The sequence below is a fragment of the Malus sylvestris genome, chromosome 13, assembly GCF_916048215.2.
Source record: "Malus sylvestris chromosome 13, drMalSylv7.2, whole genome shotgun sequence".
NCBI lineage: Eukaryota > Viridiplantae > Streptophyta > Magnoliopsida > Rosales > Rosaceae > Malus > Malus sylvestris.
The window spans coordinates 1,076,672-1,098,144 of NC_062272.1; the positions used below are offsets into that span (position 1 = coordinate 1,076,672).

The 21,473-nt window shown below is 37.4% G+C and overlaps 2 protein-coding genes and 2 long non-coding RNA genes across 5 annotated transcripts; 2 read left to right on the forward strand and 2 right to left on the reverse strand.

Moving 5' to 3' along the window:
• Positions 1-1,124: 1,124 nt before the first annotated feature.
• Positions 1,125-4,468, forward strand: LOC126595136 (vacuolar iron transporter 1-like). The gene is made up of 4 exons (XM_050261511.1): positions 1,125-1,409; positions 1,489-1,574; positions 2,212-2,326; positions 4,047-4,468. The coding sequence occupies exons 1-4, from the start codon at positions 1,165-1,167 to the stop codon at positions 4,342-4,344; spliced, it is 744 nt and encodes a 247-aa protein (XP_050117468.1). The 5' UTR covers positions 1,125-1,164; the 3' UTR covers positions 4,345-4,468.
• A 118-nt stretch (positions 4,469-4,586) lies between these two features.
• Positions 4,587-7,307, reverse strand: LOC126595135 (heat stress transcription factor A-8-like). 2 transcript variants are annotated; one of them, XR_007613513.1, is made up of 3 exons: positions 6,822-7,307; positions 5,002-6,084; positions 4,587-4,822 (listed from the first exon to the last, which is right to left on the reverse strand). XR_007613513.1 is itself a non-coding variant. In XM_050261510.1 (2 exons), the coding sequence occupies exons 1-2, from the start codon at positions 7,059-7,061 to the stop codon at positions 5,086-5,088; spliced, it is 1,239 nt and encodes a 412-aa protein (XP_050117467.1). In that variant the 5' UTR covers positions 7,062-7,307; the 3' UTR covers positions 4,587-5,085. The 2 variants fall into 2 exon arrangements, 1 of the variants encoding a protein (XP_050117467.1); XM_050261510.1 differs by having other exon boundaries at positions 4,587-6,084.
• Positions 7,308-11,176: 3,869 nt separating this feature from the next.
• LOC126595158 (uncharacterized) lies at positions 11,177-12,243 on the forward strand. Its single transcript, XR_007613515.1, has 2 exons — positions 11,177-11,287; positions 11,768-12,243. It is a non-coding gene; the product is annotated as an uncharacterized LOC126595158 (long non-coding RNA).
• Positions 12,244-19,216: 6,973 nt separating this feature from the next.
• On the reverse strand, positions 19,217-20,939 carry LOC126595969 (uncharacterized). The gene is made up of 3 exons (XR_007613789.1): positions 20,801-20,939; positions 20,155-20,213; positions 19,217-19,288 (listed from the first exon to the last, which is right to left on the reverse strand). It is a non-coding gene; the product is annotated as an uncharacterized LOC126595969 (long non-coding RNA).
• Positions 20,940-21,473: the final 534 nt, after the last annotated feature.

Genomic DNA, 21,473 nt, shown 5'->3' on the forward strand with positions numbered 1-21,473 from the left:
TAGCACGATATTGTCAGCTTTGGGCCCCGACCATGCCCTCACGGTTTTGTTTCTAGGAACTCACACGAGAACTTGCTAGTGGGTCACCCATCTTGGGATTGCTCTCGCGCAAACTCACTTAACTTCAGAGTTTCGGTGGAACCTGAAGCCAGTGAGCTCCCAAAAGGTCTCATGCTATGTAGAGATGATAATATATATATAAGGCTTACATGATCCTCACCCCTGGGTGATGTGGGATCTTACATATATGCATAAACATGGGTACTTCATCAAAACTAACCAAAAAATTAGTGTACCAAAACATGAGTACATTTTTTAAAAGCATAAAAGAAATAATAGATATTAGGCTTAATAATATTATCAAATTTCTTTCATTAAACTTGACATGAATACGTTCTGAAATCAACGAAATAGAATGTACCTATATAAGTTTAAAAAATGGATAAGAAAAAACTTGAATTGAGTTTATATATAAAAAATGGTTACATTTTATATTAAAAAATGGTACATTTTATATATAATAAATTAGAATATTTAAGAACGGATATATATAAGATTAACAAATTGAAAATCTTTTCATACAAAATCAATGGATCCAAACTTATTCTGATTTAATTTTTTTCATTTTGAAAATGTTTTGAATGGAAAATTAATTATATGACCATTAAAACCCTAAATCAATTTTATGTAACTAACTTGTAAATTCATTAATACATTAATGCTAGGTCTTTGATCAAAATCTAAAAACTGATAAGGTTTCCGTCAATGAACATTAATAACTGGAGAAAGAATACTAATTTTTCCATATAAAAAAATTATAAACAAATATTTGGTTATTTTGCGAAAAAAATTACAAAAAATTATCATAAAATCTTTGGTTATTAGTAGACTCGTAAATATTAGAGAGATAATAACCATTCGCTTTTTGTATCTTATACATTATTGTTCCATTATAATTATTAATTTTGTTTGATTTATTTGAAGGAGCAACCAAATAGTGTGTACCTTAGAAGCAAAACCCACGCAAGACGTACACTGTGATTGTGGATCGGGATCCTCTCCGGATCTCGTGGTCTATAAATACAAAACCATTAGAGTACTAGTGTAAACCTAACGCTCCGATATCTAAACGGCTTCAAAACCCTATTTCATTTTTGTTTATCAATGGCTAATGACGGACAAAAGACCAACTTAGACCCCGAGAAGCAAGCACTGCTGAATAAGCACACCGAGAACCACTTCACCGCCGGGGAGATCGTCCGGGACATCATCATCGGCGTATCTGACGGTCTTACCGTGCCGTTTGCTCTCGCTGCGGGACTGTCCGGCGCCAATGCCACGTCATCTATCGTCCTCACTGCTGGCATCGCCGAAGTCGCAGCCGGTGCTATCTCCATGGGACTCGGCGGGTACTCTTTCGATTCAGCCATCCCTTGATATCACAGCTTGTTTGGTAATATTTTGATGCATTGGTATTTTATTGCGCAGATATCTGGCTGCAAAAAGTGAATCGGATCACTACATGAGGGAGCTGAGGAGAGAACAAGAAGAAATTGTAAACGATCCTGATGCAGGTTTAATATGGATTATTTTCCTCTTTTAATTTAATTATCAGTTAGTTTAAAAGTTTACCCTATATTATGGTTACCTCACGGATACTTCACTTTGGTGGCGTATCGCATATTCGATACTTCGCAACGATACTCGTCAGATACTTTCGGGTACTCATTGGATATGAATACAACTCACACTTCTTCTATACGTATATATGTGTGTGTGTGTGTATATATAACAAGGGAATTAGGTTTCCATTCACCAACAAATTAAATAAACTTGAATTCAGAGATGAAATCAGATTCCTGTGTTATCAAAATATGTTCTAAATTATATCATTTTCATTTTTATATATTATTATATATTTTTAATTGCCATATCTATAGCGTATCGGATCTTACTTTTTAGAGATTTTTCATATCATTTTATCGTATTGTATCTCCGTATCCGTATCCATATCCGTACTTCATAGATGACTACTCTTAGTCAAGTTAATGGAGCGGTGTGCTCCGTTTTTGCTCTAAGTTGAAATCTATTTTCCAATTGTTTAGATTTTAAATTAGTTAAATTATTATTGCTTGTTGTTGTTGTTGTTGTTGTTGTTGTTGTATATATAGAGAGTGAAATTTGTTTTTGTTTATGATGGGGTAATTGCAGAGGCGGCAGAAGTGGAGGAGATATTGGCGGAGTATGGAATAGAGGCACAAGAGTATACACCTGTCGTGAATGCTCTAAGGAAGAAGCCCCAAGCATGGCTCGATTTCATGATGAAGTAAGTTACTTTGCTTAAATTATGGAGTTATGCGTTAGCTCGGTTGGATAGAGTAATATTTCGTTTCTTTGCACATAAAATTTTAATATGATCTTAAAAAATTCACCTTCTAATAAGTCAAGTGTATATGCTTGAGAAAACTTAAAATGATAGGAAGACATTTTTCTTTTCCTTCGGAGATTTGTTCATAAAAAGAGAAAAGAATATTTTGTGAAGTAGGTAAAGTGATATGGGAATTGAAATTCTCGTCGAATTTCTATGTTCAAAGTTGATAGATTCAGAAATTTGGATTATCTAAGAAAGAGAAAGGATTTGAACTGTTCAAAGGTTTGGTTTTGTGTGAAGTGTGTGAAGTGATGAGCTAGTAGAGGCTGCACATTTTTATTTTATTTTAATAAAAGATATTATCTACATTAAATGAGAGGATGTGAGTTTAGCCTCATAATGAACTAGTAATAATATGGTTCAAACTCGCATTTGGCGAGAATCGAACTTAAAATCTCTTTACATTTAAATTCAATAATTCAAATTTCCGGATCAGTTAACTATGAAATAGAAATATGAAAAGAATCTTAATTCGTGACGTGGATATTCTGTGAACTGCACGAGTGGGCGGGTGGGGGTATATTTTGTGTTAAGTGTAAGTGCTTAGTCAAAAGTTGGCTTCTCTTTTGAAATATGGACAAAATCCATGTGGTCATCCATCACATTCTATCATTCACACCGTGAATAGATAAAAAGCACTTAAAATCCTTTATTCATTGGTGTTGAAATTTTGAATATCACACACTTCTCAGGATAATTATCTGCTATTCTAATAGGATATCAGTTGTTTTGATCTTTTAACTAATTAGAATTTTAATTCATAGATAGCAAACAGTCAGTCTTTACCTAAGGAGTAAGTTGTAGTAATAGTCCCTCAACTTTAATTAATTGGAGCAATGATACTTCAACTAAAAATTAATTACCATTGATCCATCAGCTTATCAAAATGTGTAGCTATAGTCATTTTTATCAATTTCGTCAAAATTTTGTCAAAATAAGTTATGTTGGAATAATCATTTATATAATTAGGATCCATCAATCAAAGTGTGTAATTATGATCATTTTCATCAACTACGACAAAATTTTTGTCAAAACGAGTTATGTTGAAAGGACCATTACTACAATTGGGTTAAAGTTAATGAACCATTTCTCCAGTTGAATTAAAGTTGAAGAACCAATGGTAATGAATTTTTAGTTAATGGACCATAGCTGCACGTTTTGATGAGTTGAATGACCAATGGTAATGAATTTTTAGTTGAGGAACCATTGCTCAAATTGAGTTAAAGTTAATGGAACATAGCTACAATTTACTCTTACCTAAAATAGTCGGGTTCTTTTTTGGACATGGCGCTTCTTTACCGATATAATATCGATAAATCCTTGATAGCATTAGTACAATAAACATGTTAACAATAAAACATATTCACATATTACCGACACAATGATATCCATATAAACATTCACATTATCGATACCAAATTCGTTATGCACGGATTATTTATGCATGTAAGAAAATTGGTGGGTTATTGATCACCAATGAAATTTTGGCAGTAGGTAATGTAGAATGCCATTACGTTTGGTTTTGCACCTAGTCTTCAGTTAGCTCTAAATACTCCATGCCATTTCATAGCTTTCATCTAGTATAATTATTAACTCAACTTGAGTGATGATTCAGGTTTGAACTGGGATTGGAAAAGCCAGATCCAAGGAGAGCCTTGCACAGCGCCCTCACCATTGCCGTTGCTTACGTTTTGGGAGGAGCAGTACCCTTGCTTCCTTACGTCTTCTTTCCGAGGGCCAGGGAAGCTCTGGTTGCGTCAGTTGTCGTAACCTTGCTGGCATTGCTGATATTTGGGTACGCCAAGGGCCGTTTCACCGATAACAAACCCTTCTCGAGCGCCTTCCAGACTACGTTCATCGGAGCCATAGCATCCGCAACCGCGTTTGGCTTGGCAAAAGCCATCCATCCATGAACACATTTGTCCTACAAAATCATATACAGCACCCCGTCTTTTGTTAAGATTGTTTTACGGTCGTACGCTTCGCTTCATGCTTCATGTTTGTTAAGATTGTTTTAAATTCGTATGCTTCGCTTCACGCTTCATGTTTGGAAATTTTGATGTTGCTCATTATTTTCGGTACAAGTTCATCCTGCGATCCTACTTCTACTTTTTCATCGAAAGCTAATAAGAGTAGTACACAAAAACGTCGTAAATACTTAGGAAATAGGTGGTGTTCATTTGTATTGAGAAAAATTGGAACAGCATTTGGTGTCCGCATGAATTTACAAGGTACAACATGGAAGCAGCGCAAAACTACAGTGACGCAGACAATTCTTCAACTCACTCTAACCAAGTAGCTATTACATTTGACGAAAAACACTCAAAATTAATGTACAAGAAGAGGAAAACTGTGAAGTGATCATGCCAAGTTGTGCCAGCCTACGAAAATCTGTCAATAAGCAAAATCAAGAAGACATAAGTCGATACAGTTTAGCGTACAGCATGCAACAAACAACGTTACTTCAAAACTCCAGGTAGCCTCGATGAATGAAAAGATGATTTCCAACGACATTGTAAAAGAACAATGACACACATTATGATACATGTGAAGGATAAGAACCAACTCACATTTGTTAAAACTGAGTTGTGGACGAGAGATGGACTGAAAAGTGTCCACGAGAAGCTGTCACTAGAGCATAGAAAAAACCTAAGTTACACAGATGTTATCCTGCTACGTTCCTGATTTTGTTCCATGTTGTTAGAGTCAGAAGCCAAATGTCCCATGTGTTCAGTTATAAATTCCAAGTTTTGAGAGCTCTTCGTATTAGATCCATAAACTGTTGATTCCGATGCAAAGTTCTGAGATTTCTTCATTTGCTCGACCAAATAATCAAAATTGTGTGAATCGTCCGGATCAGATACTATTGATTCCACCTCCATTCTAGTGTCAGCATGCTCTTCACCATTTTCCATTGTGCCTTCAATATTTTCCAAGAAAGGACCGCCTAAAAGAAGCTGCTCCCATGCACCATCGTCAGATATATCTGGTAGGGTATATGGGTCGTGATTTTCAACAGGGCTCGACTTTTCATCCATTAGCATTTTCATGAAATCAGCATTCACAACAAAATCTTCCATTCCATCTAGATAAGCATCAGATTCCGGTTGTTTCTCTGAGCCTGAATTTGGTGGGAGTACATGCTTTGGGGCATCAATCATCGGTGGTTGGTACCTCACTATTGCACCACTAGAAACCACTGGTCTATCATCATCTCCACACTGTTCTAGCATATCGCCAGCTTCAGCAATTCGCCAATTATTTTCTTTTGGATGAAGAAGCTGAACCAGAAAACCAGGACTTTGCATGGCCGTCACTAGAAACGACAGCATCTGCTGCTGATTCTTCTCCATTCCGCAAAGGCGGTTCCTCAAGAGGCGCAAGTTATTTTGCGAAGTTTCCTGGTGCTGCCTAAGCTTTGCCAATTCTTGCTTCAGAGCAACTTTATCAGTCTTCATGTTCTCAACTTCCCTCCATAGACCATTTTCACTAATGTTTTCAGATGGCCCATCCGGACTTTGCTGTGATGCTTGTTTCTGATCCGTTCCCTGTGGATGTTTCCTCCTAGCAATATTCTTCAACAAAATTTTCTGACCTCGAATAAATCCTTCGTTTGCAAACACCCAACCATCTGAATCTATTTTTCTAAAGCCCTGAAATATTAAGATTCATTAATACTCGATATCGGTTGACAAATCAAGTAACAAAACATTTACAGTCATGCAGATATACACAGAGGTGTCTACAGAGCACGTACAATGCATACATTTAAAGAGAAAAACAAGAAAAGCCATCTGACTATGTCTCACACTTCAATCTATCACAGCTATATTACAAGCCAATCCATCTAAATAGGTGCCATTTTTTCAAATATATCCGAATTCAGTCAAGAAAGCATATATGGGAACTGCGATTGAAGCACAACCTTTTAATTAGATTGAAAAAAAGAAGGGAAATGGATGAAGCTTGGGAAACAGAACGATCACATCTTAGACAGATCGTTACGAGTGCCACTTAAATTTTTAACCACAGAAAATTTTCAATTCCTTCAACTTGAAAGAAATCCAAAAAAATGCAAAACTCCCAACAAACAATACTTGCAAGATAGATACTTTATAGGTAACATTGGACAAGCGAATCGAGCATGAGTTCACGATCGAAACGAAACAGAGCTAACTTAATCGTATCTGCAGGAAAGAAAACTGGCTTCTGAAAGTTAAACCTCGTCTTGTTTACAATCATTTACAAATGTGCAATAATTTTATATTTGGCACAAAAACAACGACGACGACGACAACAACTAAACAAAGAGAAAAACCCCATGAATGCATAACCGAGAAAAAAATAACTTTGCCCAGTTAATCAAAAGGTAAGAAAACAATGAACTCACATAGATATTGAGCTGTCTCATGAAGCTAGAAAAGTTACTGTGCTTGAAGTACTTGGGCAGCATTGAAATCGAGAACTGGGCCATGTCCAATATAGCAAAGCTGTCGCCGGTTTCACTCCACGAGATTATGGAGTCGGTGTCCTTATCATCCACCATCTCGTAGCATTTTCTGAGAAAAGGAGCCACCGACCCCGCCGGCCCCGACCCATCTCCTCCGCCCTTCTCCGCCGATTTCACCATGTTCAAGAAAACCAAGATTTTGAAATTGAATTCTATTTGGGATTTGGGTTTTCGTAAAGACCCAGGAGGAGTTCAGTGGAATTGGATGGAATCGGATGGAAAGTGTAGTAATGTATTGACGGCGAAGTTTCGATCTTTGCTTCTTTGAGTTGCCGTGTTGACGGGGGTTTATGGTCTCTGGGACTTTTTGAGTTTGAAAGACAAACTCCACTTTCTCTCCGGTTTTTGTGTAGTGCGGTTGGATGCTTTTTATGTGTGTACGAGGATCGCCTCCGGATCCTTTTTATTGGATTCTATAATCGTGTCTATATATATTAGGCCTGGTATTTTGGACCCAACCGTTAACCTGACCCGATCCAACTCATTAATATTTGTATTTGGATGGATGTCTAACAGGTCGGGTCATTAACGGGTGAACCCGTTAACAACACATTAAATAACGGGTCACTTTGAGTCAACCCGTTAGACCCGTTAGTTGAGGATATTTTAATAATTTTAGTAAAGTCTTAATGACAAAAAATAAACTTTATGCAAAAAAAAAAATAATAATAATTGTTAACGGGTGAAACCGGTGACTCGTTAGCTTAACGGGTCGGGTTCGGATGACCCGTTAACTTAACGGGTCGGGTTGAACCAGACCCAAACTCAATAAACCCGATCCGTTTACAGGTCTACTATATATCGTAAATTGTACAGTTAAAATTTATTTTAAATATTTAAAATTAAATACAAATAGTAGTTGGTGAAAATTTATCACATAATTTACGATAAACAAACACGATTAAAAGCATCATTTGAATTCTCACAAGAGGATTCCAAAGAAGATCCTCATTCTTTATGTGTAAAAAAAAAAAAAAAAAAAAAAAAAACTGTCTCATGTGTCGTGACCACTAAGATGTTAACATGTGGAAAGTATAAAGGTGGGCCGAGCTTAACCTGGTTGGATTTCTGTGGGGTTCTAACCCAAAATAAAATGGGCGGAGTCCAGCCCCGATCAAGTGATGTTCTCTTTCCTTTACAGTTCAACACCTCGCCTTATAGCAAATGGTGGTACTATCTACACACTTCTTTTAATTTTTAATTGTCGGATCGCATAAATTGAAGAAGATTAATGGATAAAAACTAACAATCATGTGTTGTAGGTAAAAAATGGTGTGTGAATAGCACTACCTATAACAAATTCTTTAATCTCATGCATGGGAGAAACATTCTTAACTTATCAAGTAATAGAGACACAACATCAGTTAACATGAGTAACATCATCACTCAAATTAACGTAGTTAGCCTCTCTCTCTCTCTACATGTTCTTATTCCTCGGCTGAAACGCAGACGACATAGCCAGATCGCCGCCAGCAGGCCGGGTGGGTAATGGTTTTTTTTTGGAACCACTGAGGTCCTCAAGTTGAGCATACATAGCAGTGATAAAAGATGTCATTTCCTTCATGGGATCCGCCATGGCTTCTTTGAGCTTGTTTAGACCGTTGCAGTACGCTTCCTGCCAATAATTATATATATATATATATATATATATATATATATATATATATATCAGATAGGCTAACTTTGATCAATAATTCGTATAGCTCACACAAAATTGATGCACTTTCTAGAAAATAATGGTATATATACCATGAACTGATCAAGGTCTGAAGAATCGGGATCGCTGCTGGTAGCGTCCTTGATGAATTGCTTGGCATTGACAATGTTATTGTCCGTTGTAGTAGTGCTTTTATCACCGATTTGATCTCCAATTTCACCCAAACCCACCTGACAATATTGACATCGATATTGGTGAGCTACCAGAGAGAGAGAGAGAGAGAGAGAGAGAGAGAGAGAGTGTGTGTGTGTGTGTGTGTTGCATGCTGTCCAACCATTAACCCAGCAACCACTTGATTTGTCCACACGTGTGTCTAAATTATACCTTAATTATAACTATCCGGCCTAACCCATCTGCCCACAGTAATTACACGCAAAATGGACAATCCTTTTGGAACTTCCACATCTTTGATTTGACCATCATATTGTGAAGATATATTTTTATTATTATTTTTTCAGGTATATCTTCTCGTGATTCATCCTTTTAGGACTTCCACATCTTTGATTTGACCATCATATTGTGAAGATATTTTTTTTGTTTTTGAAGCTATATCTTTCTCACAATCACAAAACTGAAAAAGGACTGATATACATATTTATGTATATAATTTTTCCATGCATATACCTTCAAACAGTCGGTGTGATTCTCCAGCAACAGCCCATACAGTGGATTCCTGCAATCCTGCTCTTTAGAACCTCCTCCTCCTCCTCTACTATATCACCTTCACCTTTTTCTCTAGTGCTGCGCACCTTAACAACACCATTATTCTCTTCATGCTCACCACTGTAAATCCCCTCCATCTCTCTCTCTCTCTCTCTCTCTCTCTGTGTAAAACACAACAGACAGAAGAGATAGCTAGCCAGCCAACCCTTAGAACTTAGTCAACTTTTAACCAAATATATGAATATATAAGAAGCAATAACTACAGTAGTCGCGTACGTGCTTTCTGATTCTGCCGTGGTAATTTTCGAATCAAATCAACTATTTGTTTGTATGGATACGCAATCGTGCATGCATAAATCACGATAAAAGTTGGGAAAGGCGCACGGACTCTGGCACTTGCGCTTTCTCTGGAATCATCTTTTAAGTATGTAGTTATGCCGGCCCAGAAGGAAATCTATCGAGCTTTCTCTGCAATCATCTTTTTTTCTCTCCAATCTTTCAAGTACTTATATGCCCCAGAAGGGAAAATGATCTATCGAGGTTTCATCAATTATTTAATCTCTTTTTTGTCTCCCTCACTCATCGATATCCCAACACTCTGCTATATACTGTTACACCTTTGAGTTTTCTACTTTGTTGCGTCACTCATTGACCAAATACAAGTACTGAGATACTTGACCAAATACAAGTACAAGTACTCAGAGAGAAAGATATGTGATTGGGGATTTTATAGTATTCAGGATTATTGAATATTCTATCAATTTTAATTATTAGATTTTTTTTTTCTCAAAAAACACAAAAATAAAAGTTTAACGTTACGAAAATTCAGAGCATAAATACTCCGGAACACTAGTTAATTTTTATATAGGATGTGAACATAGACGAAGGCACCTTTACTAGCTAATCAGTTAGGGTTTGATGCTTTTTTTTTTGGGAACTTTAACGAAAAGCACCTGGTATTGTTCATTTTAACGAAAAATCACATTTTTACACTAAAAAGTCAATCCTGGTACTATTCATTTTACCCTTTATTTTGTCCTTATCATTAAAACTCAAAGTTTTCAAGCCTTTTTCATTAGTTTTCCATTTTTTTTTTTTTGGTTAAAGGGGCCTCGATGCATTAACTATATATATGTTCTTGTCCAATTAATTAAGTTGCTATAATACAATTTTCTTAGTCCGCATGGTTAGAAGTTATACATTCATTGCATGGTTAGAAGTTATACATTCATTGCAGAAAAACCAAAATAAGTGATGATCTACTGCCACTTTCTTTTAATTGAATGAAGATTTTGGATTCCAGCCTATTGAAATAGGTATGTAACTGAATCACAGTTATGATATTATCAACAAACTTTTAGCAATTGGTTGTATATGGATAAACCACTTGGGTTGAAGGTGGCAATGGTGATGAGCAAGGGCAGTTAGGACGTAGAGGTGTCAAATCAATCTATTGGTTGCTAACAGATATCTATTAAGACTCATTTAGTTCGATTTCACCTTACATTATCATCACCATTACTAATCTTAGCTTTATATTACGGTGATATATATCAAATTAAATGAGTCTTTACAGTACTAATTAATAACTCAAGGTTGATTTGCCACCTCTAAGGGCAGGTTTATGATTTTATATGGAGGTGGGCTAATATATTTCTTGTGTTGGAGCATGGAGAGTAAATTAAATTTTAGATGGAAAACACCTTCACTTATATATGCATGACACGTTGACATTTTGAGAAAGTGAGGATAAAGTCCCACATCGGTGAGGGACCAAACCATGCAATGCAAGGGCTTATAAAAAGTTAAACTACTCCTCATAATGTCAATTAACTTTATGGTAGAAACCCCAACTTCTTCAAACATCACGTTTGAAATTGCGTTGTACACTAATCATATGATTGGAGGACATGGAAGCTGGGCTAGGCTTGCTGTTCACTTGTGGATATGAATATCAGTGGAATAGGTAGTACATACTTTTAAGCTTTTAACAAATGTAAATTTTGGAAAAGATTATGACCCTTTGGGGCAACAGATGAAGTATTCTCTGTTTGTTTCCCCAAGCATTAATGAGTAGTCGAGGCTTCTTTACTCACATTGTTCATGCTTATTTAGTTGGTTTGGTTGCATAGGTGTGAAAACTTTTCTTCGTATGAATTGCGAACTTTTGCCTTTTGGTATATCCTGATTCCTGATATGCCTATCACGATAGAATACATTTGAAACAGTGTTTTATGAAGCATCCTGTGATAAATTCCTGACCAACTTCATGTATCTAATAAAATAAATAAATATAAGAGGCATCGTCTACTATATGGATTCATGTGAAGCACACGAAGTTTGAAACAAAGGGACCTACTGTTATACGCAATGCTTATGTTGACTCAGATTGTTGAACTGGAATTACAATATCTCGATTAGCTGTGACATTCTCTTGTATATGCAGGGTGTAAACAAGGGACTTGTAGCGAAACGTCTACTTTCCTCCATGCAAGAAAGGGCAATGTCACCAGATTTTGTTCCTTGCATAGGGGATGATCGATCTGATGAAGACATGTTTGAGGTAATTACAAGCTCCATATCAGGCCCATCCATCGCTCCCAGAGCAGAAGTATTTGCGTGCAGTCTGCCGAAAACGCAGCAAAGTCAAGTATTATCTGGATGACGCCGCGAAGATGTAAGGTTGATGAAGGGATTGGCATGTGTCACTGAGCCAACTGTACCTCTGTAAGTTTACTAACGATGAAGATAGGGGCGTTGTCCCATTTTCTCTGTTTGTAACTGCCACAACGAAGGCCGAGCAGTGTATTAAACATTGTTTCTGTTTAATTCCTTGCTTCTTTTGTTCATCATGTAAAAACTATGTGGTGTTAAGAGAAGCTGTGCAATCGGATATTGTTTTTCGCAGTTTTTTGTTGTAAATCTGCGAATTTGTTTGTGCATGAAGTCCGAACTTGTTGTACCGCAGTTGATAATAGTCTTTAACGAGGGAAATCTCTCATTCATGTCCACTGCCTCGGCTACAATCTTTGTTTTGGAAGTCCAAATTTTGTTGTCTGATTTGGTTTCACTTGGCAGATTGATGTCGGTTGATAATACCTGGCCCTTTCTGTGCCTTTGTTAGAAATTTGTTTTGGTGTGCCCGTTATGCCACGTCTTTGTATTTGAGGTTATGTTATTTACGCTGGTAGTGGGTAATGTTATTACAGCGGTATTCTAAACTTATAATGTATTTTCACTATATCCTATGACAGTGCGTCATTGGCTTTGGATCCGCCAGTGGCGCAGTCGGTGATGCCGGTGAACATACCCAAGCGAACATTTACGGGGCTAATGGGGGATACAATTTTTTATTGGCTTGGTTCTCGTTGTGCTTTTCTTGATAACTCGGCAGAATTCGTACATTATGTTGTCTTGTATGGTGCGGTTCTTTACATTTGTTCTATGGTGGAATAATAATCCCGGCAGTCAATGATCCTCGTTATCTGTCGTGCTTGTTGTTTGATTGCTAAGCGTGTTCTGTTACTGTCATATTTTCTTGGATCGTCACCTATATCTATGGCTAATGGGGTTCTTGTTCTTCTGTTCTGCTTTTCTATTTTCATTTTTCCTAAATTTCCATGCCTAGCCAACAGAGAGTATTGTAGCCAAATACTGTTGATACTACTAAAAAGTTGAGTAAACTTGATCTAAGTCTAATTTTGTGAATCGTTCTTGGGTTTAGCCCACTTTATTGGGCTAGGTATATTCACTGGTCATCCGCATCAGCTTTTTATATTATCTTTTATCAAATTGTGATAAATGTCATCATTTTTTACAGATTTATCGTTTACTCAATTTTAGGACAAAATCTAAAAATTAAATATTATTACTTCTTTTTATGCTCCTAATTTGTATCTTAATTTTTTCTTCTACCTTCATCACAAGTTAATTGTGTTAACTAACAAAATCTAATTTGTAGGTACTATATCGAATTTTGACTAGAAAATATTTTTCTTGTCCTTCCATGTTTCTAACTCGCTCATGAAGTAGCAGTGTAGACAAAGAAAGTTTACCAAATTATCATGATTACTACCATAAACGTGAGAGAAAGGTATAGACTCAGTTTGGTTGGAGTCTACCGAATGACTCAACCCAGTTCGGTCAAAGCCTATCGAAGGATGGTGCCTTGCTTCGGCAGATGTGCACCAAACAACACTTATCTGCTTCAGCAGAGATCTACCGAATAGACCCTTCCAGCTTCGGCTGAAGCTTTTCGAACCCAATTCTAGGTTTGTCTCTCTCACAATCCAATTTCGAGTTTGTTTTTTACAACATGTGGTAGAATTAGGGCCTACCAAGGTGTGGCATCATGCCTGAAGCGTGATCCTTGGCACCAAAGACCTAAAACTTCAAGAATATGGGATATTGTTCCCGAACCTCAACCCTGCAGAATCTATTTCTGTCTCGATGGAATAGATCATTGGTTATGCACCTATTTGTGCCCCTACCAATGTTGTTGAGGAGTACCATTCTCGTAGTCAATATGTGAGATTGATTTTGCTCCACCGAACACCGTTGGAAGAGTAGAATTTTGACATGAATGACCTTGTTAGCCGAATCCTCTTAGTCACTTTGGTTTACTTTGTGAACATTTTTCCATGTTCTTGGATTCAAGTTTGGTGTTTGCTTTAGTTATGGATAATCTTATTGACATTGTCCTTGAATACGAGTTAATTGAATCATGCTTCTTGTATAAATGTGACTGAATTTAATTAAACACGTGATTATGTACGACTGTGGGAAAGTTAGTTCTTGAATGAGATACTACGCACACTGACTTTATACCTAAATCACATCTCTAGCAACGACTTCAGGTCTATCCAACCGGATTAAGAGCATTGGCACACTCCTCGTTGTATGAATGGTACTGAATTACCATGTCAGATACCTTATACTCTATTAGTTCTGGAAGAATGTCGTTGAGTTTTTTTAAAGATATTCGAGATGACAATGACCATGAATGAAACCACAGCAGAAAATAGAGTGAAATATCTTTGCACCACCTCCAAAAATGAGTCTGAAGCTTTGATTTGGGCCTAATGGGTTGTCTCTCAACCGGGAACACACCACATGTGGCCGGCTTGGAGCCTGGTGATTGAGCAGTTTACTTGCTTTTACACGACCATTTGGGATACTTAGGTCGAACAATGATGCTATAACGCATCTCCTTACCCGAAGTAAGGATCTTGTGCTTACAAGCACACATTGCCAAGTCTGCTCATTAGGAAAATTGATTTTCTATATCATTCCTCGCAAATATAAGAAATCACTATTTTTCACAATGGATTCAAGGGAATACTGGTCACATGTTTGTCCACACACATTGCTGCTAAACCTCCTGGCCAATTAAAGGTTCATCACCCTACTTATCCCTTAAAGTCTAGGAGACTAGATGATGCCAGAGAGTTTATATCGACAGTTTTCGATAAAGTATTGCACGTCTTTTAGGTTTATAATTGAACATTGAATTCCCATGTTCACCCTAAATAGCCTCGCATAACGATCATAAAGCGCAATTTTAAATGATTGCCCAGACTTTGGAAAACGTACCAAATTTTCGGTTTCAACCTAGGGTTATGCAATCTTGTATGCAGCTATGTTGGTCTGCCTTAAGGCCCATTGCCACCGAACCTATTCGACGTTAGAGTTGGTTATTGGGTATAAACCTGACGTTTTTCGTATTTACGCATTTTGATATGCATTCCATGTGCCAAGTTGCGCTGCCGCAATGTGCCAATATGGTCATCAAAGAAGGGTGTGAATCTTTGTCAATTGTGATTCTCCTTCATACTAGCTCTCTTAGAGCCTTTACATACGATCTTTTTACCCTTCATTTATAGGTTGTCACTTTAATGACAACCCGCCGTTAGGGGGAGATAAGAACGTCAATATTTCTATAGAACGACGTGAATTTGTGTGGACGTTGCCCATTATGTCTCATCTCAATCCCTGTACCGCACAAGTGTGATAAGCAAATGCAATAAATTCTAGCTTTCAGAATGTTGCTCCAGACGCATTCCTCTGATCTAGCTAAAGTGATGAGATCATATACCAATTGTGAACATGCATGCAAGGATAAACGTACTTAACGAACGTCGAGTCAACATCCCTGGAATGTGTGCCGCCCCTGTTGGACGGTTTGGCCGCTCCTGTTGGACGGTCCCGTACACCGACGGATAGTCAATACTTGATCATTGGACTGTTTGGCCGCTCCTAGAGCACGATAAATCACTCAGTTAGTAGGATTCACTTCTCTATAAGAGGAAGACACGGCACAACAATGGATCTATACTTGATCGTTGTCTCAAATCATTTCCATCTTATGAGATTAATTAAAATTACTCCTAAGACTTGAAGTTCTTGGTCCAGTATACTAGTTTGGATGAGTTAATGGAATTGAAATGAGATTACTATCGATGATGTTTTCACTTATATGGTAGCTACCAACATAAATGAAAAGCGACGATATCGAACCGTGTTCTGTTGATTAAATGACAACGTAGAACTGATTGGACAACCGATATTACAATCCAGGTCAAATTCCTTACCAAGGTGTGTTTTGGACCTATCGTTCTTACATTGCCCAAGGTAACTCCGTTGTGTTACAAGTGGGAAAGGAAGTGAAATGAGATGAATGAAATAGTGCGATATGATGCACGCTTTACGGTGTAAGGTTTCTCTCAAAACATCATGTGATTGATAGCAGCATTATGAAATGTGGTTAGTGTTTTCTCCATGGGGATATAGATACGGAGATTTACATGTTAAGTTCCCGAAGAATTACATGTTAAGTTCAACTTTGCACTTCATTGTACTTAGCTCATAGTATTAAACATGACATCTCATTCGTTGTTGATTTATTGGTAAAGATGCAGCACTGCGCCTACACGTAACCACTGAATTGGTATTAAAGACGTACCATGAAAGTACTAAGAATTTGGGCAAATCCCAACGCCTCTCAAGCGGATCCGACCCTCTGATCCTCAGAATGATGCTTGCCTTATTTGTTATGCTGACGCAGGTTACTTATTAAACCCGTACAAGGCAAAATCCCTATATGGTTATGTCTTTATCGTTAAGGGATATCGCAATATCTTGGAGGTCCACGATATGACCTTAGTTGTGAAATCTTCGAATCGTTCCAAAACTCACCTCACTTCACTACGCCACACGTGAGACATGGTTAGGAGTTATTGTTGAGCATATTTGAAGTACTTGTTATTTTCATTCATCGTTAAGTCCCAACGACGATCCATGAAAATTATGCCGCATGTATCCACCCAACCAAGCCATGATACATCAACGAAGTCAATGCCAAGACATATTGTGTTTACATCTACATCAACAAAGTATCAGGAGATTGAAGTCATGCAAGCCGATCCCAGACAACGTTGTTGACCTCTACACGACGTCATTACTGAAGTCAACCTTCTAAGAAGCTTGTCCGAGGAATTGGTATGCCTAACTATTCATTTGCAATGCTTGTAGTTCTCATTTGGAAGTTCTGTCAAACTCAGGGGGAGTATTCAGAAATATACTCACTTGATATTAATGTACTCCTTTTCCTACGATTATGAGCATTTTTCCCACTGGTTTTTGCTACCTAACTAGGTTTTGACGAGACACCCATCCTAGGCTGATCATACCCTTGTGAGTTCTTCTACTTACGTCCAGAAGGCGTATAGTTTTGACTTAATGCAACTTCTCACCTTTCTCCTTAGTCTATAGGGTTTTCTCTCAGCTTGGGTTTTACCATAGCGAAGTTTTATGAGTTTTACCTTTTTATGCATTTTTTCGTTGATTTGAGACTCGTATTCGCTCATTGTGCTGACGACTTCATCAATTGTACTTACTTCATCGTTGAATACCTGATGCGCCATTTACTTGAGTATTTACACACTCAAGGGAGAGTGTTGCAGTCCTATTAGATTATGAATATGATTGTGTAAATCATAGTGTATCTAGGGATATCTTTGAATATTCCCTTTAGTAGTTAATATCTTATTAGAGTTGTAATCATATTAGGGTAAGGAATTAACCTTCCCTACTACTATAAATAAAGGCACAATGGGGTAGAATATAACACACCTCACAATTACAAATCTCTCTATTCTCTCACTATGTGCCGCACCTTCCTTTCTCTGGCCTCCATAATTGTTCAACAAATTATTCCTACAACAGTATGGATATATAAATGTATGAAAAATGAAATTTCTTTTAACTATTCTATAGATGATAGGTAAATTAATTTTTTTTATTTTAGTAGATACCTCTATCACATGTTAAACGTTTATCAACATGCATCATATGTAATGACATATAAATTTTCTTTTTCCTATTTTCCATGAAAGTGATTAAAATTTCTTATTTAAATCTTCAAATTAAAAATTTGAGTAAAGATGCATACATCAATATATTTAATTAAAGTTGAAAATAAGAAAACTGGACTAAGTCCAACAATAGCTCAAATTGACATGGATCAAAGTACCCCAAAAAGTCATTATATGCCTTGATAAAAAAAATGTCATTATATGCTCTTCTTTTACGACAGCGCCAAAAAAATATATATGTAGGAGCTGAACGAACATTTTAGAGTACCAATAACAGCAGTATTGTTTTAATTTTGTTTAGGGAGATTTTGTGTAAATGCCACCTGGACTTGTAAGCATGTGCAATATTACCACGTGGACTTTCAATTTTTATTTTTTACCACATGTACTCTATTAATGATTGGAATCTAACACCTACGTAACTTTCCTCAATTTTTTGGTTAACACATGTAACCTGCATGGATATTTTTGTCAGTTAACTTTATGGGGTTTACTAGAATCAAATTGACTCCAAAAATAATACTACTCGAATCAATATGACGCCAAATTTGGGAGGTTTGTACAACCCAGTTCAGTAATTCCCTCCATAAGCGTATGAAAAATTAATATTTAAATAAATTAATTAATATGAACCACACACTCACTTGCAACCTACCAAAAAAGCCTTAAAAACTCGTTGTATATGAAAGACTAGCTTTTTTCATAATTTTCTACGCAAAGATGAACTCATTATCATCCATCCCTCTTCACTTAATGTCAATGTAGATGTTAGCAATTAATTTTCACTTCAATTCTTCAACAACCCTCGACAAAATCAAACCCAAAATCAACTTCTCCCTTTCTTTTCTTGACCCAACTCTAACTGATGAGTCAATATTATATTCTATATTTTACCCTATTTTCAGTATAATTTGGTTATTATTTTGGTAGAATTTTGATACTTTGTTTTATATTTTCAACATAGGACATTCGACTTCCTTTGGAGAAAAACGTGATCAAACGGATGAATTTTTGAGTGATTCGAATTGGAGGAGCTCGTGTATTTCTTGGCATATTCGTGTCAAATTTTGGGATTTTTCTACGTAGCGGTTATTTTCTAGCGATTTATTAAAGGAGCAGTGCGTGTTGCTGGAAAATGACATTTTTGGGCTTAAACAACATCTTTGGAGCCCAAGCTGACCTTATATTGGTTCGTGGCCTTCTGGAGAAGTGCTCAGAATAGTCCAAGCTTTAAATCCAGCTATTTTGGGCATGTTGTGGAGCTGTTATGGGTCCAAAATGTGGTTGTGCAGATTTTTGGGCGAATTTACCAAGTTAATTTAGGATTATGTTTCCTATTTTATTTCAATTTATTAGGTTTCCTAGTTTTATTCTAAGACCTTTTACTAGGAGGATTTTATTTAGAGTTGACACACCCTGTCCCGAAGGAGGGCATGCTGGCCGTCACGTGAGAGTGACGTAACCATTTACACAGTTTGGAAGCTTTAAAAATACAATTATTAAGATGAAACACCCGAGGGTGAGTCCTACTTTTGTGAATTCTGTAAGAACACCGTTGGATTCCTCGTGGCCACCAAAGCTCTGCTATCTAGAACCTGGAGGGGCGCAAAACAAAAATTGAGTGGGTCAGTAAAACAAAGTTTTTCGAACACATTTCATTTAAAACATTTCTAACCCCTCGCCGTAAAACATGTATACTTTCCCAGAAAAAAAGTATATAAACATATATATATCATCAAAAGCTCAAATCACAATCCTTCAACGCTTTTCATAAAGAATATGCCATGCCATGCCATATGCCAAAATATAATATGAATGCATCAATATAAATCAGGTGAAATAATAAATCAACCGTAGACCCTATAGTGGTCCTGTACGGCTGATTCTATAACTCAATATCTCATCCAGCCGGAGTCACCAACTGTGACCTGTACGGCCCTGCCGGAGTCACTAACTGTGACCTGTACGGCACTACACTGCACATAAGTCGGAACTACCTATAGTAGTCTATATGACTAAGATGGTGAAATAATACGCTCTAGTGCTTCTTTCATCAATCATCTGTGCACATAATCTAAAGTCACCTACCAGTCGGAACCCCTCTAATGGTCTGTACGACTGGCATGTCGGAACCACCTCTAGTGGTCTGTACGACTAGCATCTACTTGGATCCAAGGTAAGCGTGTGATGCAGGGTGAATAACATAAGCACTAACACCGAGAGTGCAGGTTGTGAGCTCTCAACACAATTCACATCATCAATAAATCACATGAACAACATAAACCTCACCTGATACTCACCTGTGTGTCCACAGCACCATTTCACATATATGCATCATATACCAAATCATATAATTCATAATATGCATGCATGACATTTTAAAACGTACTTTCATTTAAACTCAATTTATGGGAAAAATATCAATAGTATATAGGTATAAACAGAAATACTGCCCACTCACCTGGAGTTCGCCCAACAACTCCCTAGCACCACACATCAAGGCGTCATGACGATCGGCGCCTAGAACAATAATCAAATCCAACCTCAGAAATCATATCGATATAATATATAACTTATATAAAACACGTCACTACGTAGTTCGATCCGGAAGATCTACAACTCAAATTTCAAATCCATAACTTCCAGAGGTCCACAATATACCTCTAGGACAACATCCTAAAATTTCATTACCATCCAACGGTCGGATCTCCGTCAATTGTCAAAACCAAGTGACGGTTAACATTCTATTTTATGAACTTACAACTCCAATTCCGAAAGATCCGTAAATCGGATTCCCGATCCGTAAGTTCCTATAATCCTCAAATATTACGTATTACAACGTATCAAAGTTTGGTGACGATCCGACGGTCGAATCGTCAATTCACATTTTCACCTAACCACGAATCGAAACAAACTTAGGTTCAATTACTCAATTTACGTCCATCAATTATCAAAACTGAACCTAGAACCTTAAACACATGCTAAGAATGACATTGGCGGGCCATTGGCCACGCGCCGCCCCGGCTTGCCGGAAAATCTAACTATTTCCAAAAATTCTCAAAAAAATACAGAATTGAAGATCTCAATGAGTAGTGTAAACTTTATACCTGAGGCCAAGGCCAAGTTTGCCTGGAAACACTTCAATTTCACCAAAATCCGTGCGGACCCTAGAATTGGGTGAGTTCCAATTCGTCTTCAAATCAACTCCGCCGTCCCAACCAATGCTTGGGCTTTGTTCTAGGCCTCAAGAGAAGTGTATGGGTGGTGGCAATTGAAAGAAATTGCTTCGGGATTGGGCGAATTTTGAACAAGAAAGTCGCGGCACCCGTGTGGGTGTTCATCGCGAAATCACCACGAAATTCATTGATTTTTGGGTCAATTAGGATGCTAGGATGTCTTGCAGGTGTTTGGGGTTGATGGGAGGTTGAAGAAGACCAGAAATTTGGACGGAAAACCGTCGGAAAATGGCATTGCAGGAGCGAGTCGCCGCGCGGGTCATGGGTTGAAAACCCATATCTGTTCTTCTTCCTCCGCTTCTCGCCCTCTCTCATTTCCTCCTTTCCCCTGTTCCGATTGGCCATCCTCTCCATCTCTCTTCTCCTGATTCGTCCCCTCCTTCTTCTTTCAGATTGGGCAGTTTTGCCCAATCCCATTTTTTTTTTCCTTTCTTCTTTCTTCCCGACTGCCCAATCCTCATTCTTCTTCTTCTTCTTCTTACGTACACACACACACACACACACAAACCTTCTTCTTTCATCTCAGCCATCCATTTAATTCTTC

Excerpts from the sequence above, each read along its gene's own strand:
- LOC126595135 (XM_050261510.1), bottom strand. The coding sequence starts at position 7,061 with ATGGTGAAATCGGCGGAGAAGGGCGGAGGAGATGGGTCGGGGCCGGCG. Across the intron at positions 6,085-6,821 it reads TGAGACAGCTCAATATCTAT|GGCTTTAGAAAAATAGATTC; the intron begins GTGAGTTCATTG and ends TTAATATTTCAG.
- LOC126595136 (XM_050261511.1), top strand. The coding sequence starts at position 1,165 with ATGGCTAATGACGGACAAAAGACCAACTTAGACCCCGAGAAGCAAGCA. Across the intron at positions 1,575-2,211 it reads TGTAAACGATCCTGATGCAG|AGGCGGCAGAAGTGGAGGAG; the intron begins GTTTAATATGGA and ends GGGTAATTGCAG. Across the intron at positions 2,327-4,046 it reads TGGCTCGATTTCATGATGAA|GTTTGAACTGGGATTGGAAA; the intron begins GTAAGTTACTTT and ends GTGATGATTCAG.